Source organism: Pteropus medius, unplaced genomic scaffold (assembly GCF_902729225.1).
Source record: "Pteropus medius unplaced genomic scaffold, Ma_sr-lr_union100, whole genome shotgun sequence".
Classification (NCBI taxonomy): Eukaryota; Metazoa; Chordata; class Mammalia; order Chiroptera; family Pteropodidae; genus Pteropus; species Pteropus medius.
This window is the reverse complement of record NW_024342473.1, coordinates 11176751-11197875: the sequence shown is the minus strand read 5'-3', so window position 1 is coordinate 11197875 and position 21125 is coordinate 11176751. Positions and strand designations below refer to the sequence as shown.

The 21125-nt window shown below is 35.4% G+C and overlaps 1 protein-coding gene across 11 annotated transcripts in view; it reads left to right on the top strand.

The window, feature by feature from the left end:
• The window catches only part of MAP2K5 (mitogen-activated protein kinase kinase 5), a 235931-nt gene that overhangs the window by 60188 nt on the left and 154618 nt on the right, over nt 1–21125 (top strand). For all 11 annotated transcript variants that reach the window (XM_039865210.1, XM_039865221.1, XM_039865213.1 and 8 more), the window contains exon 9: nt 14866–14905. In XM_039865210.1, coding sequence (XP_039721144.1) covers nt 14866–14905 — 40 coding nt within the window. The remainder of the gene's footprint in view (nt 1–14865; nt 14906–21125) is intronic.

Here is a 21125-nt window from a genome sequence, read left to right as displayed (position 1 = left end):
GCATGGAGAGAATAATAAGGGGTCTGGGAATTGTGCCTGTCCAATCCTCCTTCAATCATTTGTTGATCAGTTGTGTTCTGAGCGTGTGCTGTGTGGAGGGCAGTGTGCTGTTTGTTGGAGTCAGCCTGGCTCTCATTGGGCCTGTGTCCAGAGAGGTGGAGAAGATCTGTGCACAGGTAAGTACGGGCCATGTCCAGGTAATCTGGGTGGGCATCCTCACAGGCCCAGCACCGTGCGTTACCTCCTGTAGCCACTTTAAGTCGGTATTTTTAGAAATTAACCTGCAGAGGCAGATTCTTCACAATTTAGGGATGAAGACAAAGTATTGTCCATTGCCAAGTGATTCTGGGAGATGTGAACTCTCCTACCTTAGTCAGAACGACATGGCTGTTGTTCAGAACCTTTAAGAATTCCCACTTAGACCTGTACATGATACGACTGCAGAAGTTACTCCCGAGTCTGGAGTTCCAGAACTAAATTCAGCATTCAGCTACCATAAAAATATTATGTCACGTATAGCTTGGTTTTGTTCTTTTAAATTTTGTCTTATTATAGATTCATTCAGTTCTTGAACAAATACTTAACGCCGGTTACTCTGTGCCAAGGACTGTTCTAAGCACATGCGACCCAGTAGTGAACAAGACAGATAAGTTCCCTGTGCTCCTGGACTCACACTAGTGGGGCAAACAGGCAGTAAGAACAGGAATACCAAAGTAAGATGATATCAGACTTTGCAAGTGCTGTAAGACTGTAAAATAGGTGCTTAGCAAGGCTTATCTGAGGAGCTGATATTTGAACTGAGTGAGACCTGAAAGACAGGAAGAAGCCAGTCACGGGGAAGTCTGGGAGAAGAACCTTCCAGGCAGAAGGAATCACTCTTGGCAAAAGCCCTTAGATGAGTGTGAACATGCTGGGTCTAGGCCAGTGTGATTGGAGTAGTGTGAGCTCAGGGGCAAGTAGAAAGATGGCCAGGGCCCAGTCACCCTGGGTCTTTTAGATCTTGCTAAGTCCATGCTAAGAAGGCATGGTCAGTATGGTTACCACCCCCACTCTGCCCTTTTTTTTTTTTACCATTGAGAAAATAAAGCTTGGAAGGGTTAAGTGGCATGCCCAATGTCAAATCAAGACTAGAACTCAGTAGCAAACATCAAGTTGTACACCTTAAATATATATAATTTTTATTTGTCAGTCATACCTGAATATAAAAACTGGAGGAAAAAAAAAAGACTAGGACTTAGATCTGCTGACACCTAGATCAATACTTGGGTTTTTCTGTTTGCCATTCACTCTCTTGAGTTTCCTAATTTTTAATCCAAATTATTTCGGATGTAAGATATAAATATATAATTCGGAAAGTCAAAATGTACCATCTCTAGTTGTTCATTTTAGAGGCTTTTTAGTAGATGTTAAAACAAGCATTCCATGGCTGACAGAATTATTGCAACGTTACTTATTTGGTTTATCCTTTTGGTCTCTTTACTTATCAAAAACTTAGAATTTAATAATTATATCCCTAGATTAATTGTATGGTTATGCTAGTGGAGGTGGTGCATTTCTTGATTTATAAGACACAATAATTTTTTTTCAGCAGTTTTACAGTATCTGATGTGTTAGAAAATTGTAGTCTCTTGGTTGGCATATAGCACAAGCAAATATTTGTATACCATAGCATCTAGGGTATTTACTTAAATTGCTTTTTTGGAAAATAATTCACTGGAAAGTCCAAAAGGCATTTACTGTGTATAACTTTCTGCCACAGTTTTTTTTTTATTGCTCTGTTGTTGGTTACTTTGATATAAGAGACCATGTTTCCGTTAAATTGCTGCCTTACTAGAGTGATATATGTTTAGGTTCTGATTTGTGCACTAATGCTGAATTGGAGGAGCAGATTACTAAATTAGAGGAGAAATAGCAATAGAGACTTAGGCTATGGATATTAGTCATAAAATTTTTTTTAAACAATGGTTTTTAAGTGTGACTTTGTATTATGTTATCCTCTTAACTTTAAAATTTCCATACTTTCCCTTGTTCATATTACAAAAGAAAGAAAAAGAATCTACAGTATTATTGCTAAAAGCAGAGTTTGTGGTTTTTGTTTTGTGAATTCAAATAATGAAGTGAAAAATGTTAAGACAAAATTAGAACTTCCTTTAGGGCATAATCAATATAGCATTTTAACAAGCTTAGTGTATTTGGAAAATATGTATCGTGTAAGGTTCTCAAACATACTGATTCTATTACAGCTGCTAACTATAGCAGCAAAATGTAACAATATACTTAATAAATGTAAAGCTCTGATTAAACCATAATTAAGTTTTCAGAAAACTTATCTAAAAACTATGAATAAAATATATTTGTACATTGTCTCAGCAACAAAATATATAGCTAATGAAACTTTATAGTGGTAGAGAAAATGATACATAGGATGGAATTACACAATGAATTTTTACCATAAACACATGTACTGAGTTAAGTTTCTGTACAGTATTTATTTCTTCTCCCTTTTAACTTTTTTTAAAGCTAACTCTCAGTGTTGCAGAGTATAAGAGCTAGGGTAACTGAAGAGACAAATGAGAAGTTTCCCTGCTTCCCTGGAAGGCCACGTCAAATGTTTTAAGGCCCTGCCTTTCTACATACACCAAAAATGCAAGAGGTGCTCAGAATCATGGCTGCATTTTCATTTCCCAGCTAGGCCACCATTACACATCCAGGGTTATCCCCCAGCAGCATCGGAATGTCACTCGGTAGAGTAGGTGTCACCACTGAAACTCATACTTTCTTATTTCTTAGTCCCTTCCCAGTGCCCTTTGCTAATAAATAATTAGATTTTGGTTCTATGAGGAACTAAAGTAAGCAGACTTTGTGCAAGCCTAGAGATTTCTGCTGGCATTTTCTAGCAAATACACTATAGTTGTATTTTTTTATTTTTTTGTATCAGGCACATGTACCTTGCCTGACCCATATGACCCATATGTGCAAACGCTTGTCTTCCTCCTTCCCTGTGACTTGTAATCTTTGAAGTAACTGATTAATCCAGTGTCCAGAATGTTAACTTCAGTCATTTCCAGCATGATTCTCCAGAAATTATATTTTTGGGTTTTTTCATTGCCTATGATTTTGTGAGTGCATTTTTGTCTGTATTTAAATCATCTTTGGAATCTTGTTGATATTTTGGCCACTGGTCTTTATAAAGAAGTTAGTTTTCCTCCTCCCACACAGAACCTGCTTCGTCTCTCCTTCTATTAATCTTTATCAACATACATGACATCTTTAAGCCTTAATCTCACGAATGGATTGGAGAATAGCACCTTTTCTTGACTGATCTCAGAGGTTATAAAACAAAAGTTTGCTTAATTTTTAAAGATAGTATTCTAATAAAGCTTATATATCTTTGGAAGTCACTAAAGATATCTCCAAAAAAAAAAAAAAAACAAAAACATTATGGAATTGAGTTCAGAATCCAAAGACTTTCCTTCTGTTGTCCAAAACATAACACCTCAGCATAGAGGCATAGTGCCCTGTGTAGACAGTCACTTAAATTTCTTCTTGTTTGGGGGTTTAAATATGACTGTTCCCAAATGGTGGAAGGCATGATGGTAGTTTGAGTGGTATTCAGTTTTTATGGTAAAAGAAATAGTCCTTCCTGGTTTGTTTTGATCCTAGTCATGATACTCCCATTTCATGAAGTCCGTTATGCACAAAAGTGCACAAAATGAAGATAAAGTGCCTCTCTTCAGCCTGACAAAAGCTATTCCTTTGCAGAATGGTAGCTGCAGCGAAAGTAAATAAATGAATGGACAGCAATCACAGCCTAGTTGATGAAACTGTTCAATTAAAGCACAGGCATTTACATGGTGTAATTTCCCTAAATTGCCAATGAGCCCCTTTAGACACAACCAGTGTTCAAATTGATTTCAACATTGATTTTGGCTGAAGCTGATAAATTTCTGCTTGTTAGTTAAAGTAATTTTGCAGAAGACTTTGTACTGCAGTATTGAAGTGTTCATTTAGCTGATGGTTAAAAGAGGAGTTATTTACAGAGGCCTCTACTGTTGTTCTGAGATGGGACAATTCCCCAATCATCTTTTACTTTTAATTTTTTAGGCTTCAGTATACCAATCAATAGGTGATTGAAACTGATTAAAACTTATCCAACCAGCTGCCTATGGCAGTTTAATTAGAAGCTGGATGATTCTTAAATTAAAGTTGTCTTATTTTCATTGCATAGCCATCTTCCAGAAGAGTAAGGGACTAACAATGCTGAAAACTTAAAGTGTGGCTTTGTTAAGGTATCTCACAAATGTTAGCTCAATAGCTATTTCTAAGGCAGCTCAGAAATGTATTCAGAGTATTTTGCCTTTAAAGAGATTAAAAGTAATAATATACTTACTTGCTAGCCAAGGAATTTTTTTTTTTTAGGCAAAGGGATAACCTGTAGTATAATGACATATATGAAAGAACAGCTGTTTGTGATATATGTCTTATTCTATGAGCAAGATGAATCCTTGAGCTTATTTTTTAAATACTGCATTGCAGGATGAAACTGGCCATTGTGATATCCCGTGCATCTCCCTCCTGAAAACCATCAGCTTTGAATTTATAATTTTATTATGTTTTTTGGCCTGAATTAAAATCAATCTCCAATGAATGTAAAATATTTTCTTATACGTACATGTTGACTTTTCAACAGTATTGTGGTTAGAGTTATAGAAGAGAGATTTTTTTCCCTTTTTTTCCCCCCCAGGGAAGTTTCCCCATACTCATTTTCTCTAGTGTGGAACAATTTCTTGAGTTTTTAATGGAAACGGGTTAATATTTCTGTCATAGGGGACATATTACATCTGGTACTACAGAGAAGAAGGGAATGAATGGCTCGCTTTTCAGAGGTGCATTTACTCTTTGACCCACTAGGGTCCTATTTAGTGTTCTAGGAGAGGTAATTTAGTAAATTGTACTCCAGTGGCCTGAAAAAGTTAATGCAACTCTGAAAAGTGAGTCGTTCAATCGATTTTCCCTATTGCTTTTTAAAAATCAACACTGACCATATCTAGAGAACCTTGGAGACAACTGGAGTTAAAGGGTCTAGAAGCAGCCAGTTTATGTTCACACAGGTTTGTTTGGGCAGGCTTGGATTTGGCTTCAGAGAACTTACTCCACTCCCCATTCCAATGTTTACCAGATAAGAATCGTGAAGCAGTTGTCAACCTCACCAAACCTTTTTTTCCCTATCTATAAAGCAGGGATAATAATGCCTACCTTACGGATGTTTGTGCAAATCAAGTAGCTTCTCTATATAAAAACTTTTTATAAACTATAAAGCACAATAGAATATTATTAATAGAAAGAAGTTTTCTGAAATAGCCATTTTTGTATCTGATTTTGGAAAGTGATTTATTATTAGCTTTCCACCAAGAAGCTGTGAGTACAGATTACACTGTAATGAAACCATTTCAAGAGAGAAGGTGCTTAGCTAGTTAATTCTCAAGGTATTCCTATTTTCCCCCATATGTATTGCCTAGCTACTCCATTTCTTTATTTCATTCTTAATATTAGGCTTTATTCCCCTGCCCCCTTCTGTTTTGCCCATTACATTCTTTCAGAACCTTTGATCAAGAGACCACTATGATGGTAGCTTCCTTCATCTCAAAGGTATTTAAGCCATATATTGAAAGACATTACTCTAGTTGATGTGGGGAGTGTTAAAGGCTTGAATCAGGCCTCATCAACTTATGGAAGAAATATGGAGGCAGTGATGACCACATTAACTTTGAGGCAGGTATAGGAGTAAAAAAAGGATATATAACCAGAGTAAATAGAAAGAAGACATGATAAAATATATGGTTATAGTTTTTCTCTGGAAATCTTTCTAACTCAGCCAAATTCCCTATCTTATATACGTTAAGTTGGTTTGTGAGCCCTGTGTGTGATCACCATCTTGAAAGAGTTGTTAAAATCTGTAACCTGATACCATGTTTGGTTTGACACTTAAACAATCCGGGAAGAGAGGCTATTGCTTAAGTACAAATTATTTTGCAATCAATACTTAAGCATCTGTAATGGGTTTTTAGGCAGAAGGAAGGTTGGCATAGAGTGTTATTGAACTAGTACAGCTTACATAAAAAGCTGCTTTTTACAACTGCTGTTTACTTTGGATTTTCTATTTTAACAGCTAGAGCCTGCCTAATGTGCTTATCTATTATGGAAGGCAACAACTGTCAGTGTTGATTTCCCTGAAACTATTTGAATTTTTTTCTGTGGATGGCTATTTTAGTATGTGACATATTGGTAACATCCACCCCCAAAGAAACCTGCCAAGAGGACAAATCTCTGAAAAGATCAAGCAATAAAACAAGTTTTTGTTAACTGAACCACAGCTAGTTTACATTTGGTGGCTGAAAACATATTGTTGCATTAAAAGATGACATCCAGAGGGTTTTAAATCAATCTCACAAGATAACAAAAGATTTTTGTTTTATTTCTGTGTGTATATATATACTCACATGCATTTCTGCACTTGACTTTTTTAAGGCAAGGAAGGGCTCTACTCGTTTGGTGTTGGCTTCAGAATTTTTCGGCCTTATAATCTTTTGGCATAATGTAATGCAGCGAACTCTCATGTTCCTTATTTTAAATAGACTCAAAGTGTACCACCTCAAGCTGGGTTGTCTGTCTCCTAGTGGCGCATGCACCCTTTTAATTTCCATCATCTCCTTTCTGTTTTAATTATCTTTTGTGCCAAAGCTACAAAGTCTTGTAATAGAAAAAGTTCTAAGTTGGAGAAAGACTTCTGTTTGTTATTCTAAATTTACACAAAATCAGAGTTACTTTATTTTTGGAGGGGAAGGGAGGTCAGTAAATAAAATGTTATCTAAAGAGCAAGGAAACAGCATCTGTAACTATGGAAACCAGTGATCTTACATCATATTGGCTTTAACAGATACCATGTATTTTTCTTCTGGAACCTGTCAGTGTTAACCTTGCAAAAGGGATTTCTCAAGTGCAGTCTGAGAAGGGATGATTATCTTGGATTATCTAGGTGGATTACCATGTGTTTTTTGTTTTTTGTTTTTGATAAGGAAGTATATTTAATTAGGTCTCAGTATGGCCAACTCAACTTTCTATGCTAACAAGAATTAAGTATTACATAGATAATTAAAATGGATAACTAATCAGAAATCTTATTTTAAACAATTGTTTGTCTTCTCCCAATCAAACTTTTTGTCTTAACAAATAGGATCTTTTTCCTTTGCCCTGCCTCTGATGGACATCTTGGAATGGCATTCAAAGAACAAAGAATCAGGGAATCCAGGATAATCCTACAAACTGTTAAATCTTTGCTTGAAAAACAACCAATTTTATTATTTAGAAAAACCATTAACTATGTCTGAAACGAGCTAATAACACAAATGCATTTGTAATTTACTTTACTTTTTAAATAGCTTTTGCTCACCTTCTTTCTTGCTTCTTACCTATCCTTTAAGAGACCCAGGGAGCAAAATAAATAAAGTTCACATTCTTTCCTGTTTACTTAGAATAAGAGCATTCCCTTCTAACTACTGGTTATTTCTTAAGCCAACTCCTAACTATTGCTTTCACCATTTTAGTGACTGGATTATTTTCTTAGGTTTCCAACAATTGAGAAATTTCCAACAATTGATAGCACTCTGTAAATAATTCACAGAGTAATTGTGTCCCTCTTTTCACTAAGCTTCTCTGAAGTATGTTATGTGAGAAGTAGAACTGAAGTCAATGGCATTTATTCCACATGGCGTATGAAAGAATTGCTCTCTCCCTTCACGGGACAGTGGCAATACTGTCATTTCAGTGTTCTTGTTTTGCCATTGCGATTAAAAGTCATCATATATACAGTTATTCTTGAGATCCTTACCCCCAGAGGCAAAAAAAGGGGGGAGTTCCTACTCATTTTGATGGCCATTTTGCTAACAAATTGACATTTATAACAATATCAGTTATGCTAAAATATGAAATATTTATAGCTGGGTCATTGGTCAGCCCTTCCATTCTTAAATTATATTCTACCTCACAATCACTAGTGAGGCATAGGTACTCCCTATTATAAATTTCTTTCTGCTCATAATTTAAAATAATTTGATTAGATAGAGTGTGTTTAGAAATTAACATGCAGAATAGTGCCATAGAAATTAGATGCCTACTTTAATTGTATGAGATTGTACAAGCTTTATCAGAAAATATATGATCAGCTCTAGGTTATTTATTTTGTGAACAGGAGTCAGCTGGGATGATTCATATTTTTTTGGTTCTTCTAGAATTTGAAATTCTAAGCATAAATAATTTCAGTAAACATTGTAAAATAAAGATGCATTTGATTTACGCATGACATAAACTTGTGTGAGAGTCCAGATGTTGGAATGTGAACACAGACAGGTTTTTTCTTCCTTATGTCCTGTGTGAATATAGGACTTTTTAACATTTTGTTTTCAAAATTTTCTTGTCCTTCCTTTCTCAATTTTAAAGATTCTTAGAGAAATTCAATTTGTTCTTTGGACTGACGTATCTTTTAATAAATTCTCATTAGGATTTAGATGAAGATGAGCACACCTCTAGCCATGTATGTATTGTACTACACCCATCTTTGACATTTCATAGAACAGATATTAGAATTAATTGCATTTGTCTCCAAGTATTACTTTTGAAATCAGTCACATGTTTTTTTGAATACCTTTTCTGGGCAAAGTATTGCACTTAGCAGTGTGGGAGCTGTAACACCAACATTCAAGGCCTCGGGGACACAATTCTCTAGGTTCCATTGCTAGATTACTGTCTGCACTTTCTCATCTCCTTTACTGGTTTCTTCTCATCTTTTTGACTTTGAATTTTGAGTGCCTTGGGGCCAGTTCTCAGACTTTGTCTCTATTTAATTTTAATTTCTGACAGTGTGTGTAGTTCTGTGGCTTTACATACCATCTTATGTTGATGAAGCCTAAATCTGTATCTTCAGCCTTGACCTGTCCTATCTGATTGGATGTCTTCAAGGCATTTCAAAATTACCCAAAACTGAACCCTTGATTTCCTCTGAAACCTGCTCCTTCTTTAGTTTTTCCGGTGTCGGTAAATGGAAACTCTGTTCTACAAGTTGATCATGACAGAAACTTTGTAGTCATTCTTAATCCTTCTTTTTCTCTCCGACCATCCACCAGATTTACCCTCAAATCTTGTTGACTCTTCCTCAAAGCTATTTTAAGAAGCCACCTCATCTCACGACCCCTTTTCTACCTTGCTTTCCAAGCCATTATCTTTTGCTAGGATTATTAGCTTTCCAACTGGTCTCGTAGGTTCTATCCTGCAGTGTGTTCTTTCCACCTAGCAGCCAAAAGGATCTTTCTAAAATGCAAGCTCTTTCCCCTCCCACCATTCCTTCTCATATCATGCAGAATAATAGTCAAATTCCTCACCACGGCCTAAATGGTACTATACAACCTGTCTTCTTATTACCTTTCTGACTCCATCTCCCACAACTAGCCCTCTTGCTTATTCCACTTCCACAAAAATGTCAAGCACACCATAGCAATTTTAAAAAATTATTAATTCCATAAATATTTATAAAATGTGCCCAGCACAATTTTAGGCACTGGAGATACAGTAGTGAACAACAACAACAAAGAAAACAAATCCCTGTTTCATGGAGCTTGCTTTCTAGTGGTGGGAGACATAATAAATTAATAAATTAGGGATTGATGAATTCTATGAAGAATAAAGAAAGGAAGAACGAGGTGTTTTATATAGGATAGTCAAAGAAGTAACATTGGACCTGAGAAAATGACAGAGCAAGCGGGACAGTGGTCCAGACCTGAGGAGTAGGTGTAAAGGACCTAAGGCAGGAGCATGTCTGGTGGAGTGGAGTGAATATCGCGCATAAGAGAGATTGGCAGAAGCAGGGATTGATGAGGTGACCAAGGTCCAGATTGTGAAATCTTTGTAAGGACTTTAGATTCAGTAGTTAGAAATATACCGAAAATGGGAGGTGATGATGATGATAAGATTATGGAATTAATTAAATGTATATAGAACTTTTTTTGTAAAACACCAACTAAGTAATAGACTTTTGTGTCATCCAGAAGTAATAATCAATTCATTGAACATTTGTTAAATATAGAGAACCTTCCATGTGCCAGGACTTGTACAAAGTGTAAAGAATGCAAAGATGATTAAGACATGGTAGTGCTCACTGCCTGGTATGGGAAACAGGCATATAAACAATTTTTTTTGCAGTGTCTCTAGGAGCTGTAACAGCTACCAAAGTCTGAAGACTAGGAGAGGCCTCAGAATTTTATAGTCTACGAGCATGTACACTTAAACCTTGAACAACTCAGGATTGAACTGTGTGTGTGGGTCTACTTGTATACAGATTTTTTCCAATAAATACCTCTACTGTTTTTGACCCATAATTGGGAGTCTGCAGATGTGGAAGACCAACTGTATGCATTGATCTTCACCATTTTATATAGAGAACTTGAGCATCCACAACTTCAGTGTCCACAGTGGGGTCCTGGAATCAGTCTTCCTCGGATACTGAGGGTAGATAAGTTTTTCGAGAGTCAAAGTTATATGTGGATTTTCAGTTGCACTATGAATAGGCACCCGCAACCCCCATGTGTTCTTTTTAGAGAGGCTTTTATTTTTCTATTTATTAACCCAAGAAGAATTTAAAAAGTAGGCTTCTCATTTAGCCATGGTGATTGTCAAATGGTGCTTCTGCTGAGATGAATACCTGAATGTGGCACTTACCATATCTATCTGCAGTATAAATAAGTTGCAGTAGTGGGCAAGAGATAAATTTAAAAAAAAGAGAAATCTAGAATTTGAATCATGGTATAAGCCATAGCATTTCAGGTGGTTCAACATGAAGTAATGCTTCTTGTTTTTCTTAATAAATGATATATTGCAGCCTTTTGCCAGTCTTCATTGTTAAAGCTACCTCTTGCTATTTTAGTCTATTTTAGCAGGTTCTACTCTCAAAACACTTAGCTACTCTGAAAACTTCCTAGTTTTCTAAGATATAATGCATGCCAGGCCCTGTCCTCAGTGCTTTACCTATGTTTTCTCATTGAATCTTCACAACTCTATAAGGTAGGGACCAATTTCTCCATTCCAGACTTGAGACAGCTGAGACACAATGAGGTTTACTAACAGTCCAGTTTCATACTGTTGTTAAGTGACAGAGCTGGACCTGAGATCAGAACCCAACTTCAGAGCCTTCACCCTCACTCTCCGCCTGCCAAGATAGATTAGCAGTGATTGCAGAATGCTTCCTTATCTGGAGAGATTCAGATGCAGTGGTCCTTAGCCTGATTGGAATAGGGCACCACCTTTGTAAATTTTGAATTATGAATTTCCCTATTTTAGAATGCAGTGAAGAATATTTAATCATCACGTATTTCCTTAGGTCCAAAAATGTGTACATTCTGCCATAGTTCCAGTCTTGGCTTTGCCCTTGACTACTGTGTGAACTTGGACAAGTTTTTTAACCTGGGGTTTGGGTGTGTCCACTGTAAAAGGAAGGGATTAGACTAGACAGTTCCCTGTATTCTCTACTAGCTCAATAAATTATCTGATTCTGTGCTGTACCAGAATTAAAGTTTGATATCAACTTTTTTGTCTAATCGTGGAGAACCTATTGTTCCAAATGAAAAAAAAAGAAAATAAGAAAGTATGGTTAGTAGGTTAGTAAGTGTTCTTCTTTGCTAGGCTCTTTTGTTATTTTAAATACTCAAAAAAATTTATGCCAGGGTGCTAGCTTTTGCCATCTTAAAGTGTATCTGTTGTGTGCTCAGTTTTAAGGGATAGGAATAGTCCCTGAAGGTCTATGCTAGACACAAACGAAAATGGAACACTCAAGACTAAGCACTAAAAATATCTCGGAAAAATGCTTCCTCCATGTACTCATTGGAATAGGTAATTACTGTGGCAACAACAAACTAATTTGAAGTGTTAGCTGTTAATTAAAACACTGCAGAGCTGTACAGTTATCTTTTGGTGTAACCAGAGCCTCCATTCAAACTTCATTAATCACTTTACAGTTAATGTGTTGAGGAAGGTCAAGACAATTGAGATGCAGTATCCGCTGAAAGTAAACAAATTCCTTTTCTCTGGGTAGAATGCCATTTGCAAAGTTAAGGGGCACACTCCACTCATACCTGGCATTACCTTTGTCATCCACTTCTCCTTGATAATTAAATGTTAAATTGGTCCTGTCATTGCATTGTAAACCAAACCGCACAGTATCTTTATTGGTCGAAATTGAGCCCAAACTTCCATGGATGAATGTCATAATTAAATCATCAAGCCTCCCCTTTTAATTCACTTGGAAATAGGAAACCTTTCCTTTGGAAAAGAGATCGGCTTTCTTTACAAGCTAATTAAGTTGCCAAACTGTCCGATATGGTATATATGTTAGACTATCTGCTAATCATTTCTTTATCGCTGCTGTTGGTCTCAAAAGTCCAGGTGCTGTTTGTTGTCCAAAGTAACAGCACTATTCTTTTTATAACTTTTGAATCCTTGTGTATGCATTCAGCTATTCTCACATTTTAGTCTTTGGTTAGTGATTCTAATATACAGTATTTTTAAAAGTTGAAATTAGAAGAACCTGTGGTATACAAGAAGAAAAATAATATATCATTATTACATTTTACAATTATATTACCTGTATTTACATGGAATAAAGTTACTAAATTCCTTCAAACCACATTTAAAATTAGCTTAGTCTAACAACTCTGTCAGGCTTTGAGGAAAATACAGTGTGAGTCTTTATATATCAATTTACCCATGAGTTAAGATATATCATATCGTGACCTGAAATGTAGTTTCACATCGTAAAAGTCTTGTAATAACATATATAGTAAAGTAAGTGGTAATTTGTTTTAAAACCAGTATGATATAGGATTATAAAATGTATATCACTATATTCAAAGTATAAAACATTTTTAAATTTAAGTTTTATAAACTTAATGCTATTTATATATATTAAGGAAGTTGATATTTAGAGAAAGTCTTTAGACACTACAGATTGAAGAACTCTTTGTTGAAGTGAACAACTGCCAATTCTTTTAATCTTGCCTTTTCTTTAAATGAGATATACCTGAATTTCTTTGTAATCGATAAAATAAAGGCTGTTTACCTTCCATAATTGGCTTAACCTTTGTTCACTCTAGTAGGAAAAGCAGAATGAATTTCTTATAACACTCATACGGATGGATATATAAATACATTTACATATGTTTTTTTCCTAGTCTTACCTGAATTTGTAACTATTTATATGTGACAAGTTATTACCAATACTTGTAGGTTCTTAACTAAATTGTATCTATAAATTCATCGCTTTAAAAACACTTGTCAGCGGATTGCACAGCTCTGTAAATTTACTAAAAATCATTGAATTGTACACTTAAAGCAAATGAATTTTTTCATGTATAATTACATCTTAATAAAGCTGTTAAAATTTTTTTCCAGAGCAACCACACAAATATTTCTGCCAAAACAACAGAAAATGATGTTCTCATTTGATAGTAGTAGAATGCATATTTTGTTTTTGTTTTAAGAAATGAGCAGTTTTTGTAACTATATGGTGATGGATGTTAACTAGTTTTACTGGGGTGTTCCTTTTGCAATATATATAAATATCAAATCACTATGCTATATACCTGAAATTCATATAGTTACATGTCAATTATATCTCAAAAAATAAAAATAAAATAAATGAACAATTTTTACTAGTAGGTCATTCCCAAGTATGGGAGCCTGGTCAATTTTGCAACTTGTCAGGTGAGGGCAAGGAATTCCTGAGACGCTAAATTCCATTCCTCCCCATCCTCCCTACCCCATTCATGTCTTAACATTGGCCGAGTGAGAGGAAGAACAATCCAATCTTGGCTAATATGCAGAATCCTCTGTGGAGCAAGATTTTAGTTCTTCCGAACTAGTTCATCTCTTTATACTTTTATGGACTTGCAGTAACAGTGCTTGTTCATGTTGCATGGTTTTTTGTGAGATTTTTGTATAAGACAAATTGTTTCTGGATAATGGTCAGAATGCACAGTCTTTGCAGTACATATATGAAAGGCCACATTTCATTTAAGCACAAAAAGTCTTGATGAGATAATGGTATATTATTTCTGCAAACTTTATTCTTACTCTTTTTCGTAAATGAATATATTCATTTTCCTTGACTTAATTTGTAGTTGTTTCTCTATGTCTGGTCATTTGAACTTGTCTCGTTTTTGAAGCTTATTTAATATTAAAAGATGCCAGCTTTAGGAAAAGATGAACCGCTTAGCTGAACCTTATAACCCTATGACTTCTTATATGAATTAGCCATAGTTAATTCCATTTGTTTTGAGATTATTTTGATGAAATGTAGGGATATAGTTAATCTGTATATGTAATTGAAATGAAAGGAAAACCTCCCATTTTATATGGTTCTGTTTAGTGCTTAGCGGAGAGCAGTGGAAGACCTCCCCCTGCACACTGACAGTATATTGTTAGGGATCTGGAGCCAGAAGACCTAAGTTTGAGGTCTAGTTATGCCACTTACTGACTTCGCACTATCATGCAAACTACTTAACTTCTCTGCGCTTCAAAGTTCTTGTCTATAAAAGAATAATAATGCCAGTATTACCTCAGAGGGTTATTTTAAGATAATGTATAGTGAATCATTTTGTAAGCCATTAAGCTCAATAGAAATGTAAATTACTAATTTCATTAGTGTTCTTTGAAAGTATGATATATCCCGTTGCTGCAGATGTGTTTAGATTTACATTCATGTCCTTAACTATTCTGTAGGTTGTTCAGTGATCCCAAATGATTTTATTTTTCTTTTTCCCATAGAGCATATCATGTCCCAAGTGGGAAAATATTAGCTGTAAAGGTAAGTGCTGGATAAATTTTATGAAATTCATGAAATTCTTGATGCTCGCCAGTTTTTCTTCCACATGTTAGCTTGAGTCACAGGTGTTGTCAAAGAGGAAAGGAAATGGTTTAAGGTTTGGATGGTAGGTGGTGGAAACTGTGGCACTTTGGCATTCAGGCTTCTGAAGGTATTTGAAGTATGCCTTAGAATGAATGGTTTCCCTGGTCTTTCAACTCAAAACCTTAGCAGTTAGTCACTCTTTTTTTTTACCCCCCTCTATCTCTGACATCTTGTAAGTCACCAGACACTGTCAGAAATTTTCTCTGAAATGGATCCATTTGTCATTTTCTCATCCTCATTGCCTTGGGCCCCCATCAGGCTCACATACCTCCTACCTGGACTTTTTGTAATAACTTCATCACTGTACCTTGAATCTTTTCCTTCTCCCATGTCCCTTAACTCTGCCACCAGAATTGAGAAGTTAAATCCAGATCTGACCACGTCACTGTCTTGGCACTCTTCCGTTTGCCCATCCCAGTAGTGTGCTACATAATGTACAACATAAAGCCTAAGGTGTCTGCCTCGCTTCCGACCCTTTACATAGGGCGTCCTGAAATACCCCAGAACCACGCCCACCAATAGTCAAGCTGCGCATAACTCTTGGGTGTTCTAGACAGTTACCTAAGACACTCCTCACTTGTTAGCCATCCTTTCCATATTCTAAGGTGCCAGTCCTGCCATGAGACTTTGGGTTTAATCTCTGGCATTGGCTGTTGGTGTTTGATCTTCCCATCATTTTACCTCAGATTTCCCTAATGGACTCTCTTGAATTGTACCTCTGACTGAACCTTAGACTGCCTCAGGTCCAACCCCACAGAACCCCACTTTCAACCCTGGGTTCTTAGCTAACAAACCGGTCAGGCTGCTTTGTTCCTCACCCTCTCTACAGATTGGTCAGGTTCTCTATGGATTGGCCCGTACCTACCTTTACAGCCACATCCTCGGCTTTACTTGTCTATTACTTTCCATTATGCCATCTGGACCCTTAATATTGAAAGCTTTTATTTTCTGAGTGACTCCTCTATGCCAGGTATTATGCTAGATGTCATATAAATGTTATCTTTAATACTTAAAACTACAAAGTAAGCCTGTGTATTTTAGATTTGAGGAAACCGAGACTCAGAAAGCTGAATTGACCAAGGTCACACAATTGGAAGAGCCAGAGCCAAGATTTAAAACAAAATCCATCTGACTCCAAAGTTCATGTCCTCTGCATCACCATGCAGCCTTTCTTACAAGTCATTATCATTGCTCCTCTTTCTGATTTCTATCTATCTTTTCAAGATTCATCTCCAAGATGCCTTCTTAGCTATCCCCAGTGAGAATTCAGTCTTTTTCCATAACACTTGAATAGTATACATTTCTATATCTTTTATCTAGGAAACTAAAAATCTGAATAAATTGCAGTTGGTTATACCTTTTAGTAAAGTTAAACCAAAGCTAAGACTCAGGTCTTCTAACCGCTGTATAGTCCAGAGTTCTTCTGTACCACAACTAATACAGCACCTAGAATGTGTTATGTGACAATATCAAGTCTAATTTTAATAAATAGCTTTTGGCGAGGAGATAAAACAGAGCTCCCTGTTGTATTCTAGCTAAACTAGGTTCACGGAATTGTAGAACTGAAAGAGGCCTTTAGAGATCATCTCTGAAGCCCAGCATTTTACAGAGGAGGAACCTGAGGTCCAGAGAGTTCCCAGCATAGGTATTTTAGAGCTATTCTCCATCCCGCTCTTCCCAAGTTCAGTGAGTACAGCTATGTCGTACCACCTTGGCCCTGGGTTGTCTTTTCTATACCTCCTGAGCTCCCTCTCCACTCAGAGGACACTTCCACCAAGTTAAGCATTATTTTCTTTCCTGTCAAGTTAGTTATTTGTTCCTTTAATGTCAAAACTCTTAGATTTCTGCCAATGATATACTTAAAGACAGTCAACCTTAGGTTATTCACTCCAAGAGAGGCGAGTACTGCTATAAATCATCCAAAAAACTTATTATTTGGCCTTGCAAGTGCATTATAATTTTTCATAATTTCATACACTTTGGATTATATTTAACTAATAGTTGTTTCTGGAAAGGATTAAAAGCAATTTTAAAGAAAACACTTAAGAGGATCTGTTAAAGCAGAGACTTTCAATAATGAAAACAAGTAGAAGTTTATAAATATACTGTTCTTTAGACCTGACCATAAAACTGAGCTTGAGTAAGGACTGTATTGTATTCACTTTGCATCCCTAAATTGTATAAAATAACATACTAGATGCTCAAACTGAATTAAATGAATGAATGATTTAAGAGTAGATTTGATTATTATGTTTAAACTTTTTGTTTAGCCCCAAGCTTCTCGTCAGTGGAGGCAAAAACCATGTGGCTTATATATTAGTCATAATCTAAGAGAAAGAAGTGTACTATTTCGTCAAACAGGCAATTTTTCGTTCAATCTTACAAGTGTTTTAGTTTCCAAATCTGTAGGGATTTTCCAGATGCCTTTCTGTTATTGATTTCTAATTTAAATCAGTTGTGATCTGAGAACATACTTTGTATAAATGGAATTATTTTAAATTTATTGAGATTTGTTTAATGGCCCAGAATATCAATTAATCTTGATGTTTCCTGTGCATGTGAAAAGAATGTACAGTCTGTTGTATAGGGTATTGTATAAATGTCAATTAGATCAAGTTGGCTGATAGTGTTCAAAATTTTTGTATCCTTACTGATTTTTATCTACTTATTTATCAATCTTTAAAAAAGAGATTTTGAAATCTCCAGCAATAATTATGGATTTGTCTTTTTTTCCTTGTAGTTCTATCGTTTTTTGTTTTTTGTTTTTTACTTACTATTTTTTGAAGATCTATCAGGTGCATTTGGAATTATTATGTGCTCTTGATGAATTGGTCCCTTTATGGTTACAGAGTGATCTTCTTTATCCATGGTATTGTTCTTCACTCTGGAATCTACAGTGTCTGATAGTCATATAGTTACTCCAGCTTTGAATAGTGTTAGCATGATATGCTTTTACTTTTAACCTTCAGTGTCTTTATATTTGAGATGGATTTCTTATAGACAGCATGTAATTGGGTCTTTTAATCCAGTCTGAAAATCTCTGCTTTTTATTGGGGGTATTTAGATCATTTACATTGCATGCGATTATTGATATGGTTGGCTTCAAATCTATCATTTTGCTCTTTTCTATTCTGTCTGTCCTTTTCTTAGCAGTTGTTTTAGAGTTTATAGTGTACATCTTTAACCTATAAGAACTTAAACGTACTTATATTACATTCAAGTAATGTGGTACCACATTATAGCATGAGAACGTAACACAGTTTACATAGTATACTTTCATTTCCTTCATCCTGACTTTGTTGTTATTATTCACGCATTTTACTTACTCATGTTATAAACTCTAAAACGTTAGTATTTTGCTTTAGAGAGTTATTTGTCTTTTAAAGACACTGAAAAAGAAAAGATTTATATTTACTCACATTTTCACCAATTAAGTGCTCTTCATTCCTTTGTGTAGGTCCACATTTCCATATGGTATCATTTCTTTTCTGTCTGAAGGACTTATTTCTTTTACATTTCTTATAGTGCATGAGTCTTCTGGTAATGAATTCTTTCAGCCTTCGCATGTCTGAAAAGTGTATATTTGACTTTCATTTTTGGAAGGTATTTTCACCACTTATGAGAATTCTAGGTTGCTTGCTTTCTTTCTTTCTTTCTATGATGACATTGGTTAACGAAATCTAGTAAGTTTCAGGTGTACAATTCAACAGTAAGGCAAATTACATACATACATATATACGTATGCATGTAATATGTGTATATATGTATGTGTGTATATATATGTATATATGTGTATGTGTGTGTATATATATGCATGTATATATATACACACACATACACATATATACATATATATACACACATACATATATACACATATTACATACATGCATATATATACATATATATACACACATACATATATACACATATTACATACATATGTATGTGTGTATATATATGTATATGTATATATATATGCATATATATACACACATACATATATATACATTGCATTGTGTGTTCACTGCCCATAGGGTTGCTCTTTTCTTTCAATATTTTAAAGATATTATTTTACTGTCTTCTGGCTTATATTCTTTCAAATGAAAAGCTTACTGTCATTTAAATCTTTATTCTTCTCTGCATTAGAACTGACTTCTCTGGCTGCTTTTAAGATTGTTTTCATTATCACTCGTTTTATGCAATTTAAAAAAATTTTTGTTTTTCAATTAGAGTTGACATTCAGTATTATATTAGTTTCAGGTGTACAGCATAGTGGTTAGACATTAATATAATTTCAAAGTGACTATCTCCTCTATGCTACACTTCACATCCATATGACCGTTTTGTAACTATCAATTTGTACTTCTTTATCTTTCACCTTTTTCATCTGTCTCCCCAACCTCCCTCCCATCTGGCACCCATCAGTTTATTCTCTGTATTTATGAGTCTGTTTCTATTCTGTTTGTTAATTTATTTTGTTCTTTAGATTCTATAGGTAAGTGAGATCATATGGTATTTGTCTTTTTCTGTCTTATTTATTTCATTTAGCGTAATACCCTCTAGGGGTTCGTCCATGTTGTTGCAAATGCTAAGATTTCAGTTTTTTTATGGCTGAGTAGTATTTCATTGTATATAGTCTTATGCAATTTGATTATGATGAGTTTTTATGGAATTTTCTTCATGATTGTACTTAGGATTTGTTGAAATTGTTGGATCTGTGTACTTTTAGCTTTTATCAAATTTGGAAAAATTTTAGTCATTATTTCTTCAAATATTTCCTCTCCCAACTTTGTTAAGTTAAATTGCATGTATTAGGTCACTTGAAGTTGTCTCACAGCAAAATGATGCCCTGTTATTTATTTTAGCCTTTTTTTCTCTCTAATGTTTCATTTTTGGATAGTATTTGTTGTCAGATAATCAAGTTTCATCTTTTCATCTGCATTGTCTAATCTATTAATCATGTTCAGTGTATTTTTTCCTTTCAGATACTGTACTTTTTATTTGTAGTAGTTTATGTGGACCATTTTTACATCTTCCATGTCTCTATTTAATATGTTCAATCTTTCTTTTACCTTCTTGAATATATGAAATACAGTTAGGATAACTGAATTAATGTTTTTGTCTATCCTATCATATGTGTCATTTCGGGATAAGTTTTGACTGCTTTTTCTCCTCATTTTGGATTGTATTTTCTTTTTTTAAAATAACTTATAATTTTTATTGGATGCCAGTCATATGGCATATTTTTAAAATAACTTATAATTTTTATTGGATGCCAGGCATATCTAGTCCTTGAGGTGCTAGATATTTTTGCTTTCCTATAAATATTCTTGAGCTTTATTCTGAGATGCTGTTTAGTGACTTTGAAACAGCTTAATCCCTTCAGGACTTGCTTTTAAGCTTTATTAGATGGGACCAGCCCAGTGGTTAGTCTAGAACTAATTTTCCCCACTCAACTGAGGCAGTAGCCTTTTGGATACTCTACCCAGTGCCCTGGCAATTACAAGGTTTTCCACCCTGGCTGGTAGGAACACAAATTCTCTCTGCTTAGTGTGAGATCTGGGGATTGTTTCCTCTGATCCTTTCTTTCCCTGGCCTCGGGTAGTTTCCTGACATCCATGTGCTGATCATTACTCACCTGGACTCTAAGACCCCTCTCCAGATCTCTGGAGTTCTCTCCCTTTGGTGCTCTGCCAGTAACCTCTAGCTGCGTTGGCCTCCTCAGACTCCCTCAACTTAGGGAGGTGGCTGAGCTCTGCCTGGGCTCTCCTCCCTATAATGTGGCCTGGAAACTCTCTAGTCAGTCAGCTGGACCATCATAGGACTCATCTCTTTCTTTTATTTCCCATCACTCAAGGATCGCTGTCCTGTTTGGCTAATGTCAAATGTCTGGAAGCCTGTCGATTTTTCTGTTTTTGTTTTTAGTATCTCTTCCTTTCTTATCACCACTCTAATCCAGATGCTTTGTTTGGTCTCTTGTCAGAAATGTTGACCAGCTTTTAAAATTTTTGCTCAGAAACAGAAGCTACCATTTATTGATCGTTTATACTGTGTTAAGCACTTTACATACATTTTCCTCATTTAATACTCACAACAGTCTTTTATTGTTGTTACC